General features: G+C 32.3%; 1 protein-coding gene across 1 annotated transcript in view; it reads left to right on the top strand.

Moving 5' to 3' along the window:
- The window catches only part of LOC132750553 (uncharacterized), a 288756-nt gene extending 269790 nt beyond the window's left edge, over window positions 1–18966 (top strand). The window contains exons 5-6 of the mRNA XM_060740548.1: window positions 640–992; window positions 12806–18966. Coding sequence (XP_060596531.1) covers window positions 640–992; window positions 12806–15184 — 2732 coding nt within the window. The 3' untranslated portion in view covers window positions 15185–18966. The remainder of the gene's footprint in view (window positions 1–639; window positions 993–12805) is intronic.
- Window positions 18967–20217: the final 1251 nt, after the last annotated feature.

Here is a 20217-nt window from a genome sequence, read left to right as displayed (position 1 = left end):
CATGTTGAGCTTTTGTGATCGCTTATCGTCTGGCGTCCGTCCGCTGTAAACCTTTACTTTAAACAACATTTCCTCATAAATCGCTAAGCCAATTTCATCCAAACTTCACAGGAATGTTTTTTTGGTAGTCAACTTTGAAAATTGTTCAAAGAATTTAATTCCAAGCAAAATTCCAAAAGCCATTGGGTAAAAATTTGCCCCGCCCCAGGTGTCATTGTTTTTCACTTTATGTATATAGTAAAAACTTAAAAAATCTGCTTATAAAAACCCAAAGAGCTAGAGTTTAGATACTAAGCATGAAATATCTTCAAATGTGTGTCTACCAAGTTTGTTCAAATGTAAGCCCTTGGATCAAAATTGGCCTGTCCTGGAGGGGGGGGGTCATTGTTTTACCCTATATATGTGTAGAAAATACTTGAAAAAATCTTCTTATAAAAATCCCAAACAGCTAGAGCTTAGATATTTATCATGAAACATCTTCTAATGGATGTCTATAAAGTTTGTTCAAATAAAAGCCCCTTGTATAAAATTGGCCTTGCCCCAAGGGCCTATATACAGGTGAGCGATTTCAGGGCAATCATGGCTATCTTGTTATGAAAGTCAGTACTTTCAAAATTAAAAATTATATAATTGTTACAGGATTAAAGTTTCCATACAAAATGAGGGGCACAAGTGATCTGAGAAAACTAAATCCCGAGACATACATTAACAGAAAAATTGTAGTTCATTGTCCTAATGGAAGGTTATTGACTGGATACCTTAATTCTGAGAAAACTATTACGCTTGATACCGACAGTCCCGAAAGTCCAGTCGGCGCGTCTGGGTCAGCTGTATTTCTTGTAGAAGATAACAACATTTTGAGCTGTATTGGGATTCTGGTTGGAATGTCTTCTCCAAAGAACATTACTTTTGTTTTAATCCAAGATATCCTAGACGAGTTTAGTCTTGAATTAGGACAGTCTTTAGAAATAGAACATTTCGAGGACAAAAAGGTAAGGGGATTGTGTTCTGTTTCTTATATTTTGCAAAGGAAAAAGAGTCCAGAATTTGCTGTTCATTGACTGAAAAACCGTTTAATAATGATTATAATCACGGCAGTTTTAAGAATTTTATACTGCTTTGAGGCTGTCCATCTGCCTAGATGTCTGTCTGAACATCAATTAATTGTAAATAGAACACAATGTAACAAAATAGTTCCGGAACAAAAAATAAAGGGGTGGATGTCCATTTGTTATGCAAAAAAATTAAATAAATAAACAACATTTTTTTTTAAAAATCGCCACTAGTCCCATTTCGGTTGCACTCTGTGAATGTCCTTCTCCTCGTCAACCGTTCGGCCAATTAAAAAAGCTTGTCTTGATGTCTTCTTCAAATATAGCAAAAAACTTGATATTAACGAATAAAATATCTAAACCTTTAAAGTTTATTGATTTAATAGATATGAAATTGGCTACAATTTAGACAAATTAGATATCTGTCATGTATAATCATTATGGTTCCCTAAAATGTTTGATAAATCATGCCACTATGGCTAAATATTTCCCTGCCGTATGGTTCACATATTTTAAAAACACTGTATAATAGAACAATACATTTATAACAAGTCTATGCTATGAAATTACAACACAAAGAGCATGGAAACTTGGGTAAAAAATGACAAACCTATTATTTCTTCAGTACCGAGTTTAACATCCAAAATAAAAGTTGCGATCTTTCCAGCACCGTTCTCAAGCGAGCGATCCAGGACAATCATAGTCGTCGTCTTTCTTTTCTATATAGATCAGATACATACTTAGACATTAAATGACACGACCGACATATGTTCAATAATTTTGATATGACCTTTGAGATTGCATTTATATTTTGATATTACGATACAAATAAAGAAAAACATGTTGAAAATTAAATATGACTTGACTATGGTGGCATATTTCTGCTAACAGTTAACTATATAATTATGGCGTTGACAATATTACTAACTACTTAGTTTCTGTGTTTACACGATAAACAACATACATTTATCAGACTTACTAGATATTTATTCTCTTAGATAGATAAATAACGAATATGTATCTAACTTCCGAATAACTAAAAAATTCTCAGAACTGTCAACACTTCTGATAAATGTTTATTTTTTCTTGTAGAAAGCTCTTTAATGTTTTATCAGGATTATCATAAAATTGATGATGATATTCTTACTTTATCTATGTTAAATTTCGCCCAAGCTACATGTATTCAGTTGAATAAAAATAAAAATAAAAACGATAATAATAATAATAATGATGATAATAATAATAATAGTAATAATAATAGTTCTAAAGTAATTAAAATTGACAGCTTTGATGCATAATTGTGCTGGTCTTGATTGTATACACTGTGGTGCATGGAAGTGTCACTTCCCCTTACAATTAGCGTACATTTACAAGCGCTTAAAAGTAAAAAAGTAATGGTATAACATCAATGATGGTTATGAATATATAAACTATGATATTATCATTAACACTTAATCGGTCATGGTCACGTGATTTGAATTGGTCGCGTTTTTATCGGCTCTGATATATTTATGATAAAAATTGGATTTTTGACTATTGTGGACTATATATTTTGGAAAATAGTTTAATAGTTTGAAGAGTTATATATTATACTATGTATAAGAAATGTCAAAAAGGAATAAAAAAGTGAGCAAACGCAAAAAAGGGAGCAGTACTGATGAAGAAGAAAATTTGAACAAAAGTAAGTGCAAAGTTGTAAGAGGCCCGGAAAGTGGGCCTGATCAGAATGACAGTATAGTATCTGTTAGTAACATTCTTAGTGAAGCTAATTCTATTCTATATGAGGATACATCTGTTTTTGATGATACATCAGATAAATCAGTAATAATGGCTACTAACACAGCGACCGTAGATGATGCTCCGACCAATACTGATTTGTTCAGAATGTTAAAATCTATCTCTGATAGGTTGACCAATATGGAAAATAAACTTGACACGCTGAGTGTACTAGAAAAAAAGGTTGACAATTTTGAACATGAAGTTAACAAAATATGGTGTAAGCTTGATGACTTTAGCAAGCAATTTGCAGATCGTGTCAATACATGTGAAAGTAGAATCGACAATATTGAATTCAATGACGTATCTCAAAGGTCTGAAATTGAGCATTTAACAAGGCAAGCTACTGGCATACAAGACGAACTTACGTACCTAAAATCGCAGAGCATGCGTAATAACCTTATATTTGGTGGGATTGAGGAGCCAATCAACGAACGACAGCCGGATATCGAACCGAAAGTGCGCAACTTTATGGTAGAAAAGCTGAAAATTGCTCAACAAATAGTCGATAACATAGTTATTGAGCGTGCTCATAGAACCGGATATCAAGAATCAGATCCAAGCAAACGCCGTAATCGAATTATCGTTTGCAAATTTGCTAATTTCAAGGACAGGGAACAAGTGCGAAAGCAAGGGTTCTGCTTGAAAAATACTAACTTTTTCATTAAAGAGCAGTTCCCTCCTGAAATAGCTGAAAAAAGGCGAAAGTTGATCCCCCAACTTAAAGCTGCACGTGACGAGGGTAAGCGGGCTTGGCTCGCATACGACACCTTATATATTGACGGGAAGCCCCAGCAGAGATAACGTGTTTCGGAGAATGAACTTAAAATTATTGTGTGGAATTGTAATGGGCTATCGAGTGACAAATTAACTGATCAAAATTTTGTTGAAATAATCAAAAGTTATGACATAATTATTCTTTCTGAATCATGGACTACTAAAGACTCTGTTTTAGATATTGACGGTTACTATTGTTATAATTATTATAGAAAGTTCAGGCATAGAAGAGCTAGAAGAAATAGTGGTGGCATAGTTATTTATATAAAGGAAAACTACACTAATGGTATATCTGTTGTCAAAAATACTCATGACACAATTGTTTGGCTAAAAATTGATCACTCTTATTTTTCACTTGATACTGATATTTATTTGTGTGGAGTTTACCTTTGGTCAGACGAGTCCCCTATTGCTGGTATAATTAATGATGATTTGTTTGATTTATTATTTGATGATGTATCATATTTTGAAACGCTAGGAACAGTAATGATTGCTGGGGATTGGAACTCACGAGTTGGTAGCCATAATGATTTTATTTCCTTTTATGTTTGTAATGATCAGCTAGATTTTGATTTTTATACGCCTGATATTGCTCAAGGACGGGCCTCAGAAGATAATGTATGCAATGCTCGGGGGTTTCGTATGCTTGATTTTTGTAAGTCCACATCATTGCGAATAGCTAACGGTAGAATTGGTGATACCAGTTCGTTCACATTTTTTAACCAACGATCATGTAGTACAATTGACTATTTGGTTTTGAATGATAAAGATTTTAAGCGGATTAATACATTTCAACTGTTACCGTTTAACGAATACAGTGACCATGCACCACTCTTCTTTGAAATTGATATTAATTCTTTGATAAGTAGTCAAAATATAAATGATTATGAAAATACCTCGGAGTATACATTTTATAAATGGTCAGATGATCACAAGATAAACTTTAGACGTGATATCATTTCAAAGCTTCCCGAGTTTAATGCACTTCTACTTAGTAACGGTACATCGGAGAGCCTTTCTATTGATAATTTAGTTGATGGTTTTTCCTCGTTGATTGAAGAAGTGGCCGAACCGTACTTTAAACATTCGCGGATATCATGCAATATGCATGATACATCATGTAATAAAGAGTGGTTTGATCGCGAGTGTGTAGAATCAAAGAAACTGTATATTTTAGCGCTTAATTCATTTAATGGAAACAAATCAATAGATAACAGACAATTACTTTTTGAGCGTAAACGTTCTTATAAACTTTTAATGCGCAAGAAAAAAAGAGAGTTTAAGACTAAAAAGTCGCGCGAATTATGCGAACTTCGTAAATCAAAACCAAAGCAATTTTGGAATCATTTTAAGCCAAAACTTGAAAATTGTTCAAACGATGTAAAACCTGAAGAATTTCGTGAATATTTTTCTAGCTTGTTCAATGATATAAGATCTACACGTATAGAAGATGTAGAAAGTTTTATCTCTGAAACAGACTTTAATATAAATAATCCATCTTTTGAATGCCTGAATACGCCTATTACGTCTAATGAAATACTAATGGCAATTAAAGATCTTAAGCGAAATAAGGCACCATGTCCTGCCGATAATTTATTAAATGAGTTTTTCATTGAGACGTCCGACATACTTATCGGTCATATCACTGACTGTTTTAACACTATATTTAATTCCGGTCATTTCCCAAAAGTATGGTCTTATGGTTACATTGTACCATTATATAAAAAGGGAAATAAGAGGGTACCTAATAATTATAGAGGAATAACATTAATTAGCAATTTTGGTAAATTATTTACAAAGGTATTAACAAAACGGGTTGAAAATTGGGCGCGTGATAACAATATACAGTCTGACGCACAATTCGGTTTTCGTTCAGGTGTAAGCACCGTTGATGCAATTTTTGTTTTGCACTCTTTAGTGGAACGAATACTATCCCAAAATTTACGTCTTTATTGTTGTTTTATTGACATTAAAAAAGCCTTCGTTTCAATCTATCGTAATGCTCTTTGGTATAAACTTTTTAATCTCGGACTAGATGGTAAATTGATCAGGATATTTAGAGATATGTACTCTTCGGTGTCTTCCTGTGTTAAGCACTGTAATACTTTGTCAGACTTTTTTGATATTTCTATTGGTCTAAGACAGGGCCAAAATAATTCACCGATTTTGTTTGCTTTATTTCTGGAAGATCTGGAACAATACTTAAGGAATGATGATAGTAATAACGATAAGGGTTTCACTTTTTATGATATATGTATGATTATTTTACTTTTTGCCGACGATATGGTCATATTTGGAAAGTCAATTGAAGAATTGCAATCGAATCTAAATAATTTAAAGCTTTATTGTGATAAATGGGGCCTAGAGGTCAACACAGATAAAACTAAAACAATGGTTTTTAGGAAGAGGGGAACCATCAGAGAAAATGTAAAATTGTCACACGATAATACATTATTAGAGACTGTTGATAACTTCAAATATTTGGGGTGTAGTCTTTAATTATACGGGGTCTTTTCAACTTCATAATCAGTATGCTATAGGAAAAGCTATGAAAGCCCAAAATGTTTTACTTCGTAATATTAACAAATATGATGTGACCCCTTCCGTTTCACTCCAACTCTTTGATGCGTTTGTTTCCTCAACACTAAATTATTCTTGTGCAATATGGGGTTTTACAAAATCTAAGGATATAGAAAGGATTCACTTGAAATTCTGCAAGTCATTGTTAGGCGTAAAACACAGTACATGTACTGCAGCAGTTTATTCGGAGTTAGGCCGATATCCTCTTTATGTTCAAAGATATGTTCAAATAATAAGATTCTGGTTACATATTCTTCATTCAAATAATAATATCTTAAAGTCTGCTTTTTATTCATCAATAAGTCTTCATGATAATGGATATAACTCCTGGGCAGCTAAGGTTCATTCTATTTTAAATGAATATGGATTCACAGATGTATGGCTCAACCCATTGCAATACAGCCCAAAAGAGTTTGTTGAAATATTCAAACGTAGATTAGTTGATTGTTTTATACAAAAGGTAAATGCAGACATTCAATCTAGTCCACTTTTGTCTAATTTGTATGTACATTTGATTGACAAATTTGAACCTGCATTTTATCTTGATAATTTATTCATTAAATCCTACAGACAAAATTTATCTCGTATTAGATTATCTTCTCATAAATTAAAGATAGAGGCAGAGAGGTATGGTCCTAATAGAAATCCACGTTCTGAAAGAAAATATGAATTATGTAATCTTCAAGAAATTGAGGATGAATTTCATTTTATTATCATTTGCAATTGTTATACTGCATTACGTAGGGAGTTCATTAAGCCATATTTTTACAGAAGGCCGAGTATGTTTAAATTTTTGCAGCTTTTGAAGTCAAAAAATAAATCCGAATTAATTGGACTTGCTAAATACATCATCTTTGCTACTAAGCGTCGATATGACCTTATTAATATTACCATTTAAAGACTATTTTTACCAGTATGCGCATGATAATTTTGCTCATTAAAAAGCGACAGTATGGTATTTATCATGTAATTTTAATCGTTGATTCACTACATATTAAATATATGAAAGTCATTTTTGCATTTTTTTTTTTTAGTAAGAGTAATGCCAACTTTGTATTGTTTAAATATGGATTTAAGAACATTCTCCATATATACTTTTGTTTAACAATGTTTGTTTTCAATATGATCGTACCATGACTTATGATTTATGTATTACATGTTTCTTATTGTGACTATGTACAAATATGTATACGTCAATAAATTATATCTATCTATCTATCTATCTTAATCTACTAAATAAATAATCGATAAGTAAATTGTTTCTTAGAAACAAATGTACACGCATGGGATTATATCGCGACGACTTAATTATCACACGGCTAGGTAAAATGACGTGATAATCAATCATACGTACGTTTTGGTACTCAATCAAACATACCTGAATGATATATCAATCTTTGCCTAAATGAATTCTGCATGTAATAGTATATTACTTTTGGGATTACCATTACTTTCTAACACACGAAATCATCTTGAAAACATATATTGCAGGGATTTTAAAACAAAAATACAACAGTCCTTTCATATTCATGAATAATCATAATTTTGTTTATTTTTTTGTTTCATCATACCCCAACATGAGATGCAGACAAGGAAAATATCTCTTTAAAAGATTGGTATGATGACCCATCAAACAGATTCAATATTTTAATGTAACAAAAGCTACAATAGTACCCACATAACAGTTACAATTAAATAAAACTTGAGGTGTACTTCAGTAAAGGAGGTAACATTTCCATTCGCTTTGTAACAAAAACAGTAATGGTCCGTGCTCAAACACTTCCCAAATACCCGTGATTCATAATATCAAAGGTATGGATTTGATATGTCCGGGGGTTTCTGCAGATGTTAAACTACGAAACAATACATTGGCGCTATTTTGGCATTAAATTATACATCTGATTTGGTAATTATGCGTTTCTTTATTTGATTTACGTAACAAAAATGTTTTTTCGCATGGTAGTGGGAGAGCATTTGACAGTTGTTTTTAATGATGAAAGTACCAGGGCCGTTGTCATAACTAAGCTATACTTACAACAAGGCATCCCAAGTCAGGCATATTAAAAGGCGTGCAACAAGGATGTGCGAATGCGTGATTTTGTTCAATAATGCATGTAATTTGCTTTTCTCTCCTACGTGTACAGTTTTTATGCCAAAATGTAGAATAAGACTTCAAGATTCACTTTCACTTTTTTCTTTCAATATCAGATAAATTGGATAATGTAATGTTGGCTGTAATTCAAAATACTTCTTTGTAAATAAATGCATTATTCTTCTAAAAAAATACATCCCAATAATGTAATGATTTGACTTATACTGTTTTATCTCTGTTTAATATGTGTGTATATGTAAAGACAAAACTAGAATTAAGAAATAAATTATTATTATAACATAATATGATATGTCCCATATTAAATTCAACACTTGTGGTGCTTTTTAGTGTAACAAAATAATGTCTAGATTTTGAACACATGCATTATAAGGAAAATAAGGATGTTTTTTGTTCTTTAAACAAAATTAGAAAAGCAGGTATGAAAGGTTTCCCCTTAGACAGTCGTGATGTTTTTATTTCGTCCTTACCCGCGATGCACGATGGTACGGTGGTGAAAATGCAATGGTACGAGGATGAAAACTCGGTGGTACGATGGTGAAAACACGATGGTACGATGGTGTAAAAACGATGGTACGATGGTGAAAATGTGGTGCAACGATGGTAAAAACGCGATGCCACGATGGTGAAAACGCCATTGCTCGATGGTTGAATCAAGTTTTCATCATGGTAACATCGCGTCTTCACCAATGTACTCACATGGGTAGTAGTTAGTTATTTAGTGTTTTTACTTTGCCATTTAAGAATCTGACATCTTTCTGAAAGGCGATCATTTAACATCGCGCTTTCACCATCGGACCATCGCGACTTCGCGATTTTACCATCGCACCATCGTGTTTTCACCATCGTACTATCGTGTTTTCACCATCGTACCATCGCGTTTTCACAATCTAGGCAACGCGTGCCATCGCGTTTTCATTATCGTACCATCGCGTTTTCGCCGTCGTGACATCCCGTTTTCACCATCGTACCATCGCGTTTTAATCATCGTACTATCGCGTTTACACCGTTGTGGCATCGCGTTTTTACCATCGTACGATCGTAACATCGTACTATCGTAAATCGCGGGTAAGAACGGAATTAAAAGATCATGATTGTCCAAACGGAACATCGTATGTATGTGGCAGTTTGGCTTGATAGTTCAGCATACAAGGGAAATATCAAGATTTGATTTTAAACCCTTTATTTAGGCTATATACCTCCCTGAGACCATTCATACTTGACGCACGTGTCGTGTTGCAACTATAATGAGTTGTTGATATTGATTTTGTTATATGTGTGTTTACTACAATATGCAGGTTTTAGTTGACCTAACACAAAGTGACATTGTAACCTTTTGTGATCATAATTCTTCTGGCGTCGATCCGTCCGTCGTCCGTCCGTCACTTTTTCTTTAAACGACATCTCTTCATAAACCGCTAAGTCAATTTCATCTAAACTTTACAGCAATGTTTCTTTGGTGGTCATCCCAGGGGTCATTGATTTTCGGTAATGACGGTATAACTGTTTATTTTGACAAAGTATTTTGGAATAATCTAAAACAATTTCTTAACTATTCTCATGATAACGTAAATATCACGGAACTTCATAATCAAAGAATTATTACTTTACTACCAAAGACAAAATCACGGTATCAATTATTTTAAATAATTGGCGTCCGATTTCTTAACTAAATGTAGACTACAAAATTGCGTCAAAAGTCATTGCAAACAGAATGATAACCAGCTTCCAACCATTATTAATCCAGAGCAAACATGTTTTATTAAAGGTAGATAAATTTAGGGGTGGGGATGATAATTTTTACAAGAAACTTTTGAATATACTAGTAATTCAAATGAAAGAGGCCTACATTATTGTTTTATTTTAATAAAGTTTATGATAGTTCTGACCACAACTTTATGAAACATTTTAATTTCTTTATCATATTTTAAATTGGGTTGGCCTCTTTTCACAAAGATGCTGCTAAATCCTAAATTCATATCAATACTCGTCTTTCCAGTTTCTTTAAAATAGAGACAGGTGTAAGACATATGTCCTTTATCACCTTATCCATTTATTATTTGTATAAACTTACTCCGAAATGAAGAATATACTAAAAATATGAAAAGTATTAAGATCGAACTTAAATACTTATTGCCGAAGATGTATGTTTTATAACTGATGAAGATAAAAAGTGGTTTTGTCGTTTGTGTAGAAGGACTCAGACTCATTGTTGAGATGAAAAGCAACATCGATGTCCATAACAGCAAGTGGAGCATATTTGCATCATGATACACACGTTACTGACTGAATTCTATTAAATATCATTTACAAGTTCTACGTAGAAACGTTTCTTTTTTTTTGTTAAATGAAAACATATTTATAAACACTATCGCATGCACCAGTTGCCTTCCTACTTTTACAATCTTATTAAGCTTAATGTTAAATCAGTTTAACTTTACTTATTTTCTATGAAAGATTTCTTTCTGATTTATTCTTACAATTAAAATAATCTAAGATATGTTTGTAAATTTGTAAATGTATAATCTGAATTTATTTTATACGAACTGGATATATAAAAAATCAAAACCATTATTTTTTATAAGAATTCTGTTAACTCAAAATATGGAGTTCAAAGATTAATAAATGAATAATTGGTGATCTAACCTTCAACTCAAGCGCTTGCAGACGACCAAGATAAAAGATGATAATAATAACAACAATATCTTCTGTAATCATTATCATAATTATGTCATGAACATATATGATAACAAAAATATTACATATCTTAATTACATGCTTTTCAGTCCACACTGAAATAATAAAATATAATGTTCACAGTAGCTAAATGCGGATGAAAAAATATAACATAAATTAGTCGAAATATCGTCAGAAATACACGCCAATGCGCTTTTTGACGAGAAGCACATTCATATCTGCACATTCAAAATCTGTAACGTTATTCGTTAAAGTTTTTTTTTAAAGATCAATGTGGTGTTATGTCTTGTGGCATCATAAATGAGAGCGCATGTCGTTACGCGGCAAAATCAGTAAAAATACCCATAAAAATTAAATAAATATGTGATACATTCATCTTACGTCTCAATTTGCTTCTGTCATATATCGGCTCACCTAAATAATTATTTAATCTTCATTGTCATTATTTAAAATCATTGACTGAAATATATTACCTATTTTTTTTCTTTCCCCCTTAAATCGTTCATTTTTCGACAATGAGAATTGTAAAAAGAATTCTTTCATTTTGACATTGATTGTTGTATTTGTTTCTTTTCTAAACATAATCGCTCTATCTTCTGAACAGTAAGATAATTTATATTTAGAAACCGCATCCTTATATGAACATAAATTTTCAAACCATGTCTTACTTAAGCAAACCTCACTGTCTACAATTTAAGTCTTCTTTAAATACTAATCCCAAAGCTCAGAACAATATAACTTAAAATAGAAGTGAGTTTATCAACACTGTTTTCTCCATAGATAGGACGTAAATCACTTTCAAGAGAGTTCAAATTCTGGGATATATCTCTCAAAATGAGTCTTGGTACCTTTTATCAAACTAAATACTACTACTTGCTGGCTCATATAATGGTACAATATTCAATATTTGCTGTAAATGAAAAAAAATCAAAACAATTTGCCGTGGTTTGAAATATATTGAATTCTCCGCGTGGTAATTATGCGTCACCGGTGGGTTGCAAAAAATAAATACAAAAACTTTTAAACGTATCTTTTTGCCTACTGTTAAAGTAGATTTTGATAAAACCATTATTATACTGAAATGATCCTTAGATGGGCCTATATAGAAATTGTTCAAATGTTTCCGATCTGTTGATGGCTGTCAGTGATAGAAAAAGATGTGTGACATGACATGTTATTTGGCATTTTGTTCTCAACCGCCCGACGTATTTTGATAAAACTCTATGAAAATGATGTCTGGGCAGTATGTTACTACATTTGTTAAAAGTGTACTGGTGTGCTGAATAAAATGGCGACTAGAGCTAAAAATAGAAAATAAAATGTCATTACAAATGCCTCATTAATGAAATCTTGTTAATTTGAAGCATCTAGTGATTAAAGGCCACCAAGACCCTCTTGTTATGCTGTTATTGGCAATAACTTGTAATGAATAAATGTATTGTCTTTATACGTGTCACAATAATCCTTGGGCCAAGACATTTATAAAATTTTAGTATAAATTGACTGTACATTAATTTGACCCTTGACACACAACAAAGAATTCCTATGACAAAACAGATATGTTGAATAATGTAGTATTAATCATTCATGGGCAAAAGAGCACTTATCACAAACCTGACCCGATGATTAATTCAAAAGACCATCAAAGTCAAATATGACACTTGAATTTGTTTTGTTAGAAACATTATTTATGTAGGAGAAGCTTGACTATTATATTCTTCCTCTGATGTGTTTGACTTCAGAATAAGAAAAAGCAAGCATTTCCCCGCTAGACAACGACTTTTGTGTTTTATGACATTGTTTTTTATTGTAGGACACAGATTTTCTGCTTGATCCAAATGACGCTTACATTTTCAATGAAGCTTTGAAGAAAGGATCCGGGAAAGACAGATTTGTGAGAATAAATGTTGTTGGTAACTATGAACAAGGCAAAACTAGTCTGACGAGAAGGCTTTTGAATCAATCTTTGGAAGGCGTTATACGCACAGATGGCATTGATGTTCATGTGCGAAAATGTAAAATTAAAGATAAAGAATGGGAAAGCTCGCCAACCGAATTTGATGAAAACGACTGCTTAGAAAAATTAGCTGAAGGGTTTATTCGCACTACGAAAATCACAGAAAATAAACCAGATATACGACAAAACAACATGCCCTCTGAAAGTAATACAGACGAATCAGTCACGGACGTGTTAGCAGATAAAATGCCAGTCACAGATGACCCTCAAAGTGCCGAATCTGAAACCTCTAAATCAATATCGGGTTTAATTGCATCTGGTGAAAATACAAGCAGTGAAGCAAACATTGAAGCAAGTTTTATAGAAAAAAAATCAAGTCTTCTAAAAGAAAAAATGAATATGCCTTTGAATCAAACATTAACCGCCAACATTTGGGATTTCGGCGGACAGTTCATTTACTACGCTACACACCAGATATTTCATTCAAGGGACGCTATTTATCTTTTGGTGTTTGATTTGACAAAAGACTTAAAAGAATCTATCAAAGACAAGGAATTTCCGGACAGAAATTCATCAATGGGGGACTGTCTAAAGTTCTGGCTTGATTCTATTCATGCATATGCTGGGTCAGAAGAAGGTGGGACTTCGGAACATGTGTCAAAACCATTTGTTATATTAGTAGGAACTTTTAAAGACCTATTTGAGGGTAGTTCAGAAAAGAAATTTGAAGAAGTTTTGGATTTGTTTGTTTATGATTCAGCTAGGAGTCACTTGTTGCGGGAACAATATGCCGTTTCTAACACAAATATGACAGATGAGGAAGTCCAAAAATTGAAGAGTAAAATTTTTGAACTAGGAGAGAAACATGCTGAAGAAAACCATGTTCCATTGAAATGGATTCCGCTCGAGATAGCTTTATTAGCAGAAAAAAGTAAAAACATCATAACAATTGAGGACGTCAAGAAGCTGAATACAGAAAATGAGAATCTACTTGAAAAAGAAGAATTGAAAACATTTTTGAAATATCTGCATCTAAAGGGTATTCTTATCTTCTTTGACGAAGAAGACCTTGAAGGCCACATTGTTGTTAACCCGCAATATTTAGTTGACGCATTCAGATGCGTCATTGGGTCAAAGTCATGTATAAAAGATGCAAAGTTGCATCCTCAATGGAAACTTTTGAATGAAACTGCAATTATAGAAAATGATTTTCTAGAGGCTATGTGGGAGAAAGATGTAGGAAAAGACTTTCTAAAAAACAAAGAGGTTTTGTTGATGTTCCTACAAAGACATAGGATATTGTCTAAACTTTTTATTATGGATGATGCAGAAAACAAAAAGTATCAAGACAAGTACATGATTCCGAGCCTTTTGAAACACCGTTGTAAGCAACAGGAATTAAAGATGTTCACAGATGGTAAAAATGCAACACTTGTATCACTAGGTTTACAAATAGAGAATACTGCTTTGCTGACAAGTCTGTTCCAAAGAGTAACTGCAGGTGCTTTAGGAAAGTGGTCCCCAGTTGTGATAGATAAACGAGTATTTGTATTTCAAAACATTGGTCATTTTAGATTAGACCTGCAACATGTTGGAAAAATTGAGTTGAAGCCTGGAAAGGGTATTCAGCTAACCGTTATAAACCAGTGTCCAGAAATCAAAGTGGAAAGCAAAGTTTGTGATTATTTCAGGAGATACATTGAAAGCCTTATCAAACATGATTTTCAAAAACGTTGGAATCGTATGTACAATGGCAACTGTTACAAACATTACTTGGCATGTAATGATCGGTCACATGACGGAGATGGTAGCAAGGGTACATACGATATAGACAAGGTGAGGAACACAGAAAAAGCTGGCTGTCCAGATTTCGGTGACCATTCCGTTGAATGTAAATCTGCGATTGATGAATGGTTCTCGCCAGGCAAAATAACGGAACTGTACCGTATTGAAGATCGACGAGTAACCGAACTGGAACTCGGTAGGTTAGCAGGGTGTATTGGGAAGAACTGGGAACTTCTTGGTACAGCTCTTGGTGTTCGTCGCGTTGACATAGATCATCTTAAGGAAGAATATAAAGAACAGACTGCAACCTGCATTTTCAGGATGCTCTGCATGTGGGAACAATCAAAACAGGACGATGCCACATTGGTCCAGTTGGTTACCTGCATAGAAGACAATCCAGTCATAAATGTCGACAAGGACATGATTAAAAACATTATAGAGCGTAATTAGATTTCACCCTTAGAAGCAATTTTGAAAAGATAAAAAGTTAATGATTAGTAAACAATTAAAGAATGTACTCACTTTTGCAAGTTGCAATTTCTAAATAGGTTTGAAAATACAGTCTGAATATATATGCTCACATGTCACATGATGTAGGTCAGGTAAGTTTCTGAATGAAAGCTCTTATTCATTCAACTTCTCACAACATTGATTCCTGATAATGAAACGGTGTTATAAACTGAGCTCATGTGATTTTATGTTGGATATGTTTAATGAAGCAACACACAAAGTGATGAAAGCGTTGTTGAAACAGCGATGTAATTTCGATTTTAAAACATGTATCGGCACTAAGTGATAAATATCAGATGGATGTAAAGAGCTTTCGTGATAAGTGTACATAAGTTCATTTCCAATATAATTAAGAAACTATGTACATACATAGCTTTCGATTTAAAAACAATTGATTGTCGTATTGCTTTTATGTGTAATTTCCATGACAAAATAGATAGAGTATACTAAGAAGATTGGAGAAGCAGGATTCAGGATTACAACAAAGTTATCAATATTGAGATGAAAGTATGTCCGAAGTTTTGGCTTCATTCCATTCGAACATATCCTGGGTCTGAGAAAGAAGGTTAAATTTTTACAAATACAACAAAACTCAATGTTATTTAAGTAGAGATATTTAAAGATAAAGGCAATTCGAAAGAGTAATTGTATGATGCTTTTATTATTTTTGTTGATGATTGTCAGCTAGGAGACAACTGTTGCCTTTAGAATATTTGTTTCTATCACAGAAATGCCAGATTATTAAATACGAAAATAAAAGGGACACATATATGAAGTCTGAATTGACAATGCAGGAAGATGGTGAGTTACGGTGAAATGGATACCGCTCGAGATAGGTATATTAGCAGAAAAAATAAAAACATTTGAGGAAGCCAAGAGTCTAAAGAAAACGGGAACCGAGCTGAAGAAGCAGAAGTGATTTTTTAGATATATCCACATGCACTGGTGTGAATTACTGAACATTTAACTCAAAATCTTTATAAAAAGAAGACAACTCACTGAGCAGCATGTGATATAATTTACCTCTAAAGGCGATTTAAAAAGGATACTTTTTTCTTTTAAACATTATTTTCATTCATTATGCATTTTTTTTCTTATTGAAATATATCCCAGTAATGCTGAAGAGTATGTTGAAATTGGTGTCGTTGTAATATTGTGATTCTGAAATTAATTTGTAGTTTCGTTTGAAGTATTATCCACACCTTAGATATTCCACTGACAATGTTTTTTAGTTTAAAGTAACGACCTTTGTATGCTAGTCCCTAGTAATGTTGTGTAGTAAACTTTTGAAGTTCTGAACTTTGTATGAAATACAATAAGTGTATGTTTATAAGAGGAATAAGGAAATCTATTGACCTAACTTCGGCCCCGGTGAATATCACATAAGCAATACCAATAACGTAAATATTCACCAAGATCTTCATGCAATAACTGTTTTATTATATGAATATTCAAAAAGCCATACATTTACGTAAATCTAAGAAATTTTTCATGAGGTTCTCTATGCAGGAAAATAGTAAAACAAATATAAAATAACATGTTAATACGTACCTTAAACAATTTAAGTAGAAACAATTATTTTTCTTGTGAGATTTGTTAGCTGAACGCTTTTATTTGTTTCTTGAAAAAAATAACTAGTAGGGATGATATTATATTATTTTTTAGAGTTTCCTCATTTCCAAAAATGAAGCCTTCTTATACCCTAGCTTTAGTTAGAAGATGTCCGTTAGAGTAAACCGTACGGTAAATTTTGTTCAGCTTTTGAATACAGGTGACTTTTAAGGCATACATCTGACCTATGTTGTATTTTTTTTCAATTCCTTATAGTCCCGCCTAATGCTGCTACTATCAGCACGTCAATGAAAAAGTGATTCTTTTTACAGTTAACGGTTCTTATTTTGGAAATGAGATGAAAATATATTATTGTTGTCGTAGGTGTTTTTACTGTTTTTCAGTGAATGTTTGATTTTGACTTTCCGTATTTTACTTAATATGGAAGTTATTATTGTTTGTATGTTTGCTGATGATTTCGCCTATCTTGTTTTTGATTTGTTGATTGTTTGTGATGTATCATATTGTATTATTGTTACAATATATTGTATGCTTATTTTGCTTCACTTATTCTCGACTTATATACATAGAATTCTCGACTTTTATGCATATTTACGATCATTTTCTTTGTTACCACTATATTTAATTAAAATGTCATTCATTTTGTAAGATTATTTTCATCAAATCAAAGTGTTAAGATTGATGATAAATAAAAGTCGTTCAGGTTTTTTTAGTTATTCACAAGATAACAAATAAAATTTAACAAGAAACCATTTGTAATGTTTTACCAAAGATGTGATGTCTTACAACATTTGAGAATTTCCTTTTCATTCAGATATGTACTTTTTTTCCTTTATTCATAATATTTTAGGTATACTATGTAAATTCTTTTGTATAAAAGTATGTGAAACATTTTTCAGATTCCTTTAGATTTATATTATGTTTGATGTATGGGGATTGGTTATCCATTCATATGTACACGCAGTAGAAACTGCGTCACTGTTTGTTTGATATCTTGTCACGTATTTTATTGATAACTGTTACCGTGGTTACTGAGTTAGTTGAACACGTAACGGAGTTATTCTGGTTATTTGCGAATGTCGTTGAATACTTCTATGAATAATAAAATCTCTCCAAATAGTTGTTATTTATCTTTAATGCTTAAATGAAATGATTTGTTTTGTCAAAATACAATTTGATATCTAATATAGAAATCAACTCTCCTTCTACGAATCAAAGTCATTCTAATATAAATACAAAATGAATAGCTTATTCATATACGAATACATGTATGTACCTAGTATTCAAGATCATATAAAGTAGACTAATTTTGTAAAACTTCAGACGTCAGTACATATATTTATACTTTATTTTTAGTCAAATATCACGGAATTATATCTCTGCAACTGCTATAAACTTTCTTTGATAAGGTACATTTTACCAATTTCATATCTTCTATTTGAAAAAGACTTACGTTGCGGATCATACAAAGGTTATTTAAATTATAATTCAAGGATCAAATATGGTTAAACCAGATTAAGATGTTGTAAGCAGAAGGGGAGTGATACGTAAGTAATGTATCGTATAACAATGACATTATTTTTCTTGTGATAAAAGTTATTGTACATATGGTGATTTTTGTAAATGAAATGAAAAATTTTGTTACAAGGCTCAGACATTGACAATACAATTTGTATATTCAAAATGTGTTATAACTTAACGGATTTTTGCAACGTTTGTTTAAACCATCATCTAGGTTTCCAATCAGCCATGTCCTAGGGATAACTTGATATTATATGCACTCACATAGGAAATTTTGTAAAATCATCTTTATTGCTTCTGTCATTTTTATATTTTATGTGTACCATTGTATAAGACGTCTTCTTAATTATGTGAATATTCATTTTTTGACTGATATTCATATTTATTATATAATCTATAAATAGCTTTGAAATGCCTTTCCCTGATTGGCTAACAAGCAATTCTTTTGTAAAAAATAACAGGTCAATATCAGAGTATATTCCCTGTTTTTTCCCGAAAAATAGATTTTCAGAGTATATTCACCTGTTTTGTTCTAAAAATAGATTTTCTGGAAATCCCTAAAAGACGCGAGACTTTGACATTGACGTCACGCCAAGTTTGTTGTTATTAGTCTGGAAAAAAAAACATTGAGTGGGACCGGTGTACATAAGAGTCAAATAAGTCTTTATATTTTCATTTAAAACAGGATTAGCATCATAAAGGCAATTATTACATTATAGTTGAGAGCATACAATAGGTATTAAAAGATTGCCTTAATGTGAAAGGTATGTACTGAATATTAATGTACAACATCATGTTCAAAGCTAAAAAGTATAATGTAAATTTTTATGAGCATGTATACAGGGACATTGTAATATGGGTTAATATAATAACATGATTTTGTTTGTTTAAATGACTATATTAAGCATGTGGATAATTTAAAACATTTTTTTTTCACCGACGAGTATCAACTATATCTCTGTTCTAAACAGCTAAAAAGTCCATATTTGTATAATATTTTTATAGTTCAATGTGTATTACATGGACATCTGCACTCAATATGGGTTTCAACTTTGAGTCACGATAACCATGAATTTTTGTTTTGTTTAAATGACATCATATTAAGCATGTGGATAATTTAAAAACACTTCTTTTTGTTTCACCCGCCACGGAGTACCGGCAACGTAGGTATCTCTTCTTCGTCGTCTGTTTATAAGTCCGTCTGTTACAAAACTTGTCTGGACTACTCGAAAACTTCTGGTGCAATTTCATCCAGTAAATACAGTATCAAGTCTTGTTATGCATAGCATCGACTTTTTCCAGTTAAATGATCTTTTTCACTTACCACCTCTTAATGCTTTTTTTTTTGTAATTTTTAAAGTTTGTTCGGACTACTCTTTTACCTGAGATGCAATATATATTAAACTTTATAGGAATGACCGGTAGCTTCAGTACTTGCTCAAATTAAACTTGTTTACCGGTTGAAACATTTTTGGCCCTTAAATAAAAAAAAGCGTTTTGGCCCGTTAATGATTTTTGTGTTGCCTGCTATACCGTAGTGGATACATGTTACGAAGTAGCCATGATTTATAAGGATAACTTCTCTGTCGTCTGCTTTTCTGTTCGTCTGTCTGTCCATCACAAAACTTGCCCGGACTACTATTTAAAAAGCTACTAGTACATTTCATCGAAATGTTACAGGAATGATTAGTACCAAGTGTAGTTTTGCAACTCAAATCGCCAGCGATTTACCGTTCTATGTTTTTTATTCATGGTCTTGGAATAATTTTTGTTTTTAAACTTTACCCGAACTACTGATACAATTTGAGTTAAAATTTACAGATTTATTTATAACTCTAGTATTTGCGAACAATCATAGCGTATTTCAATTAAAATATTTT

Source organism: Ruditapes philippinarum, unplaced genomic scaffold, assembly GCF_026571515.1.
Source record: "Ruditapes philippinarum isolate M1 unplaced genomic scaffold, ASM2657151v2 ctg1398_1_1_1_1, whole genome shotgun sequence".
NCBI lineage: Eukaryota > Metazoa > Mollusca > Bivalvia > Venerida > Veneridae > Ruditapes > Ruditapes philippinarum.
This window is presented reverse-complemented; position numbering and strand designations above follow the sequence as displayed.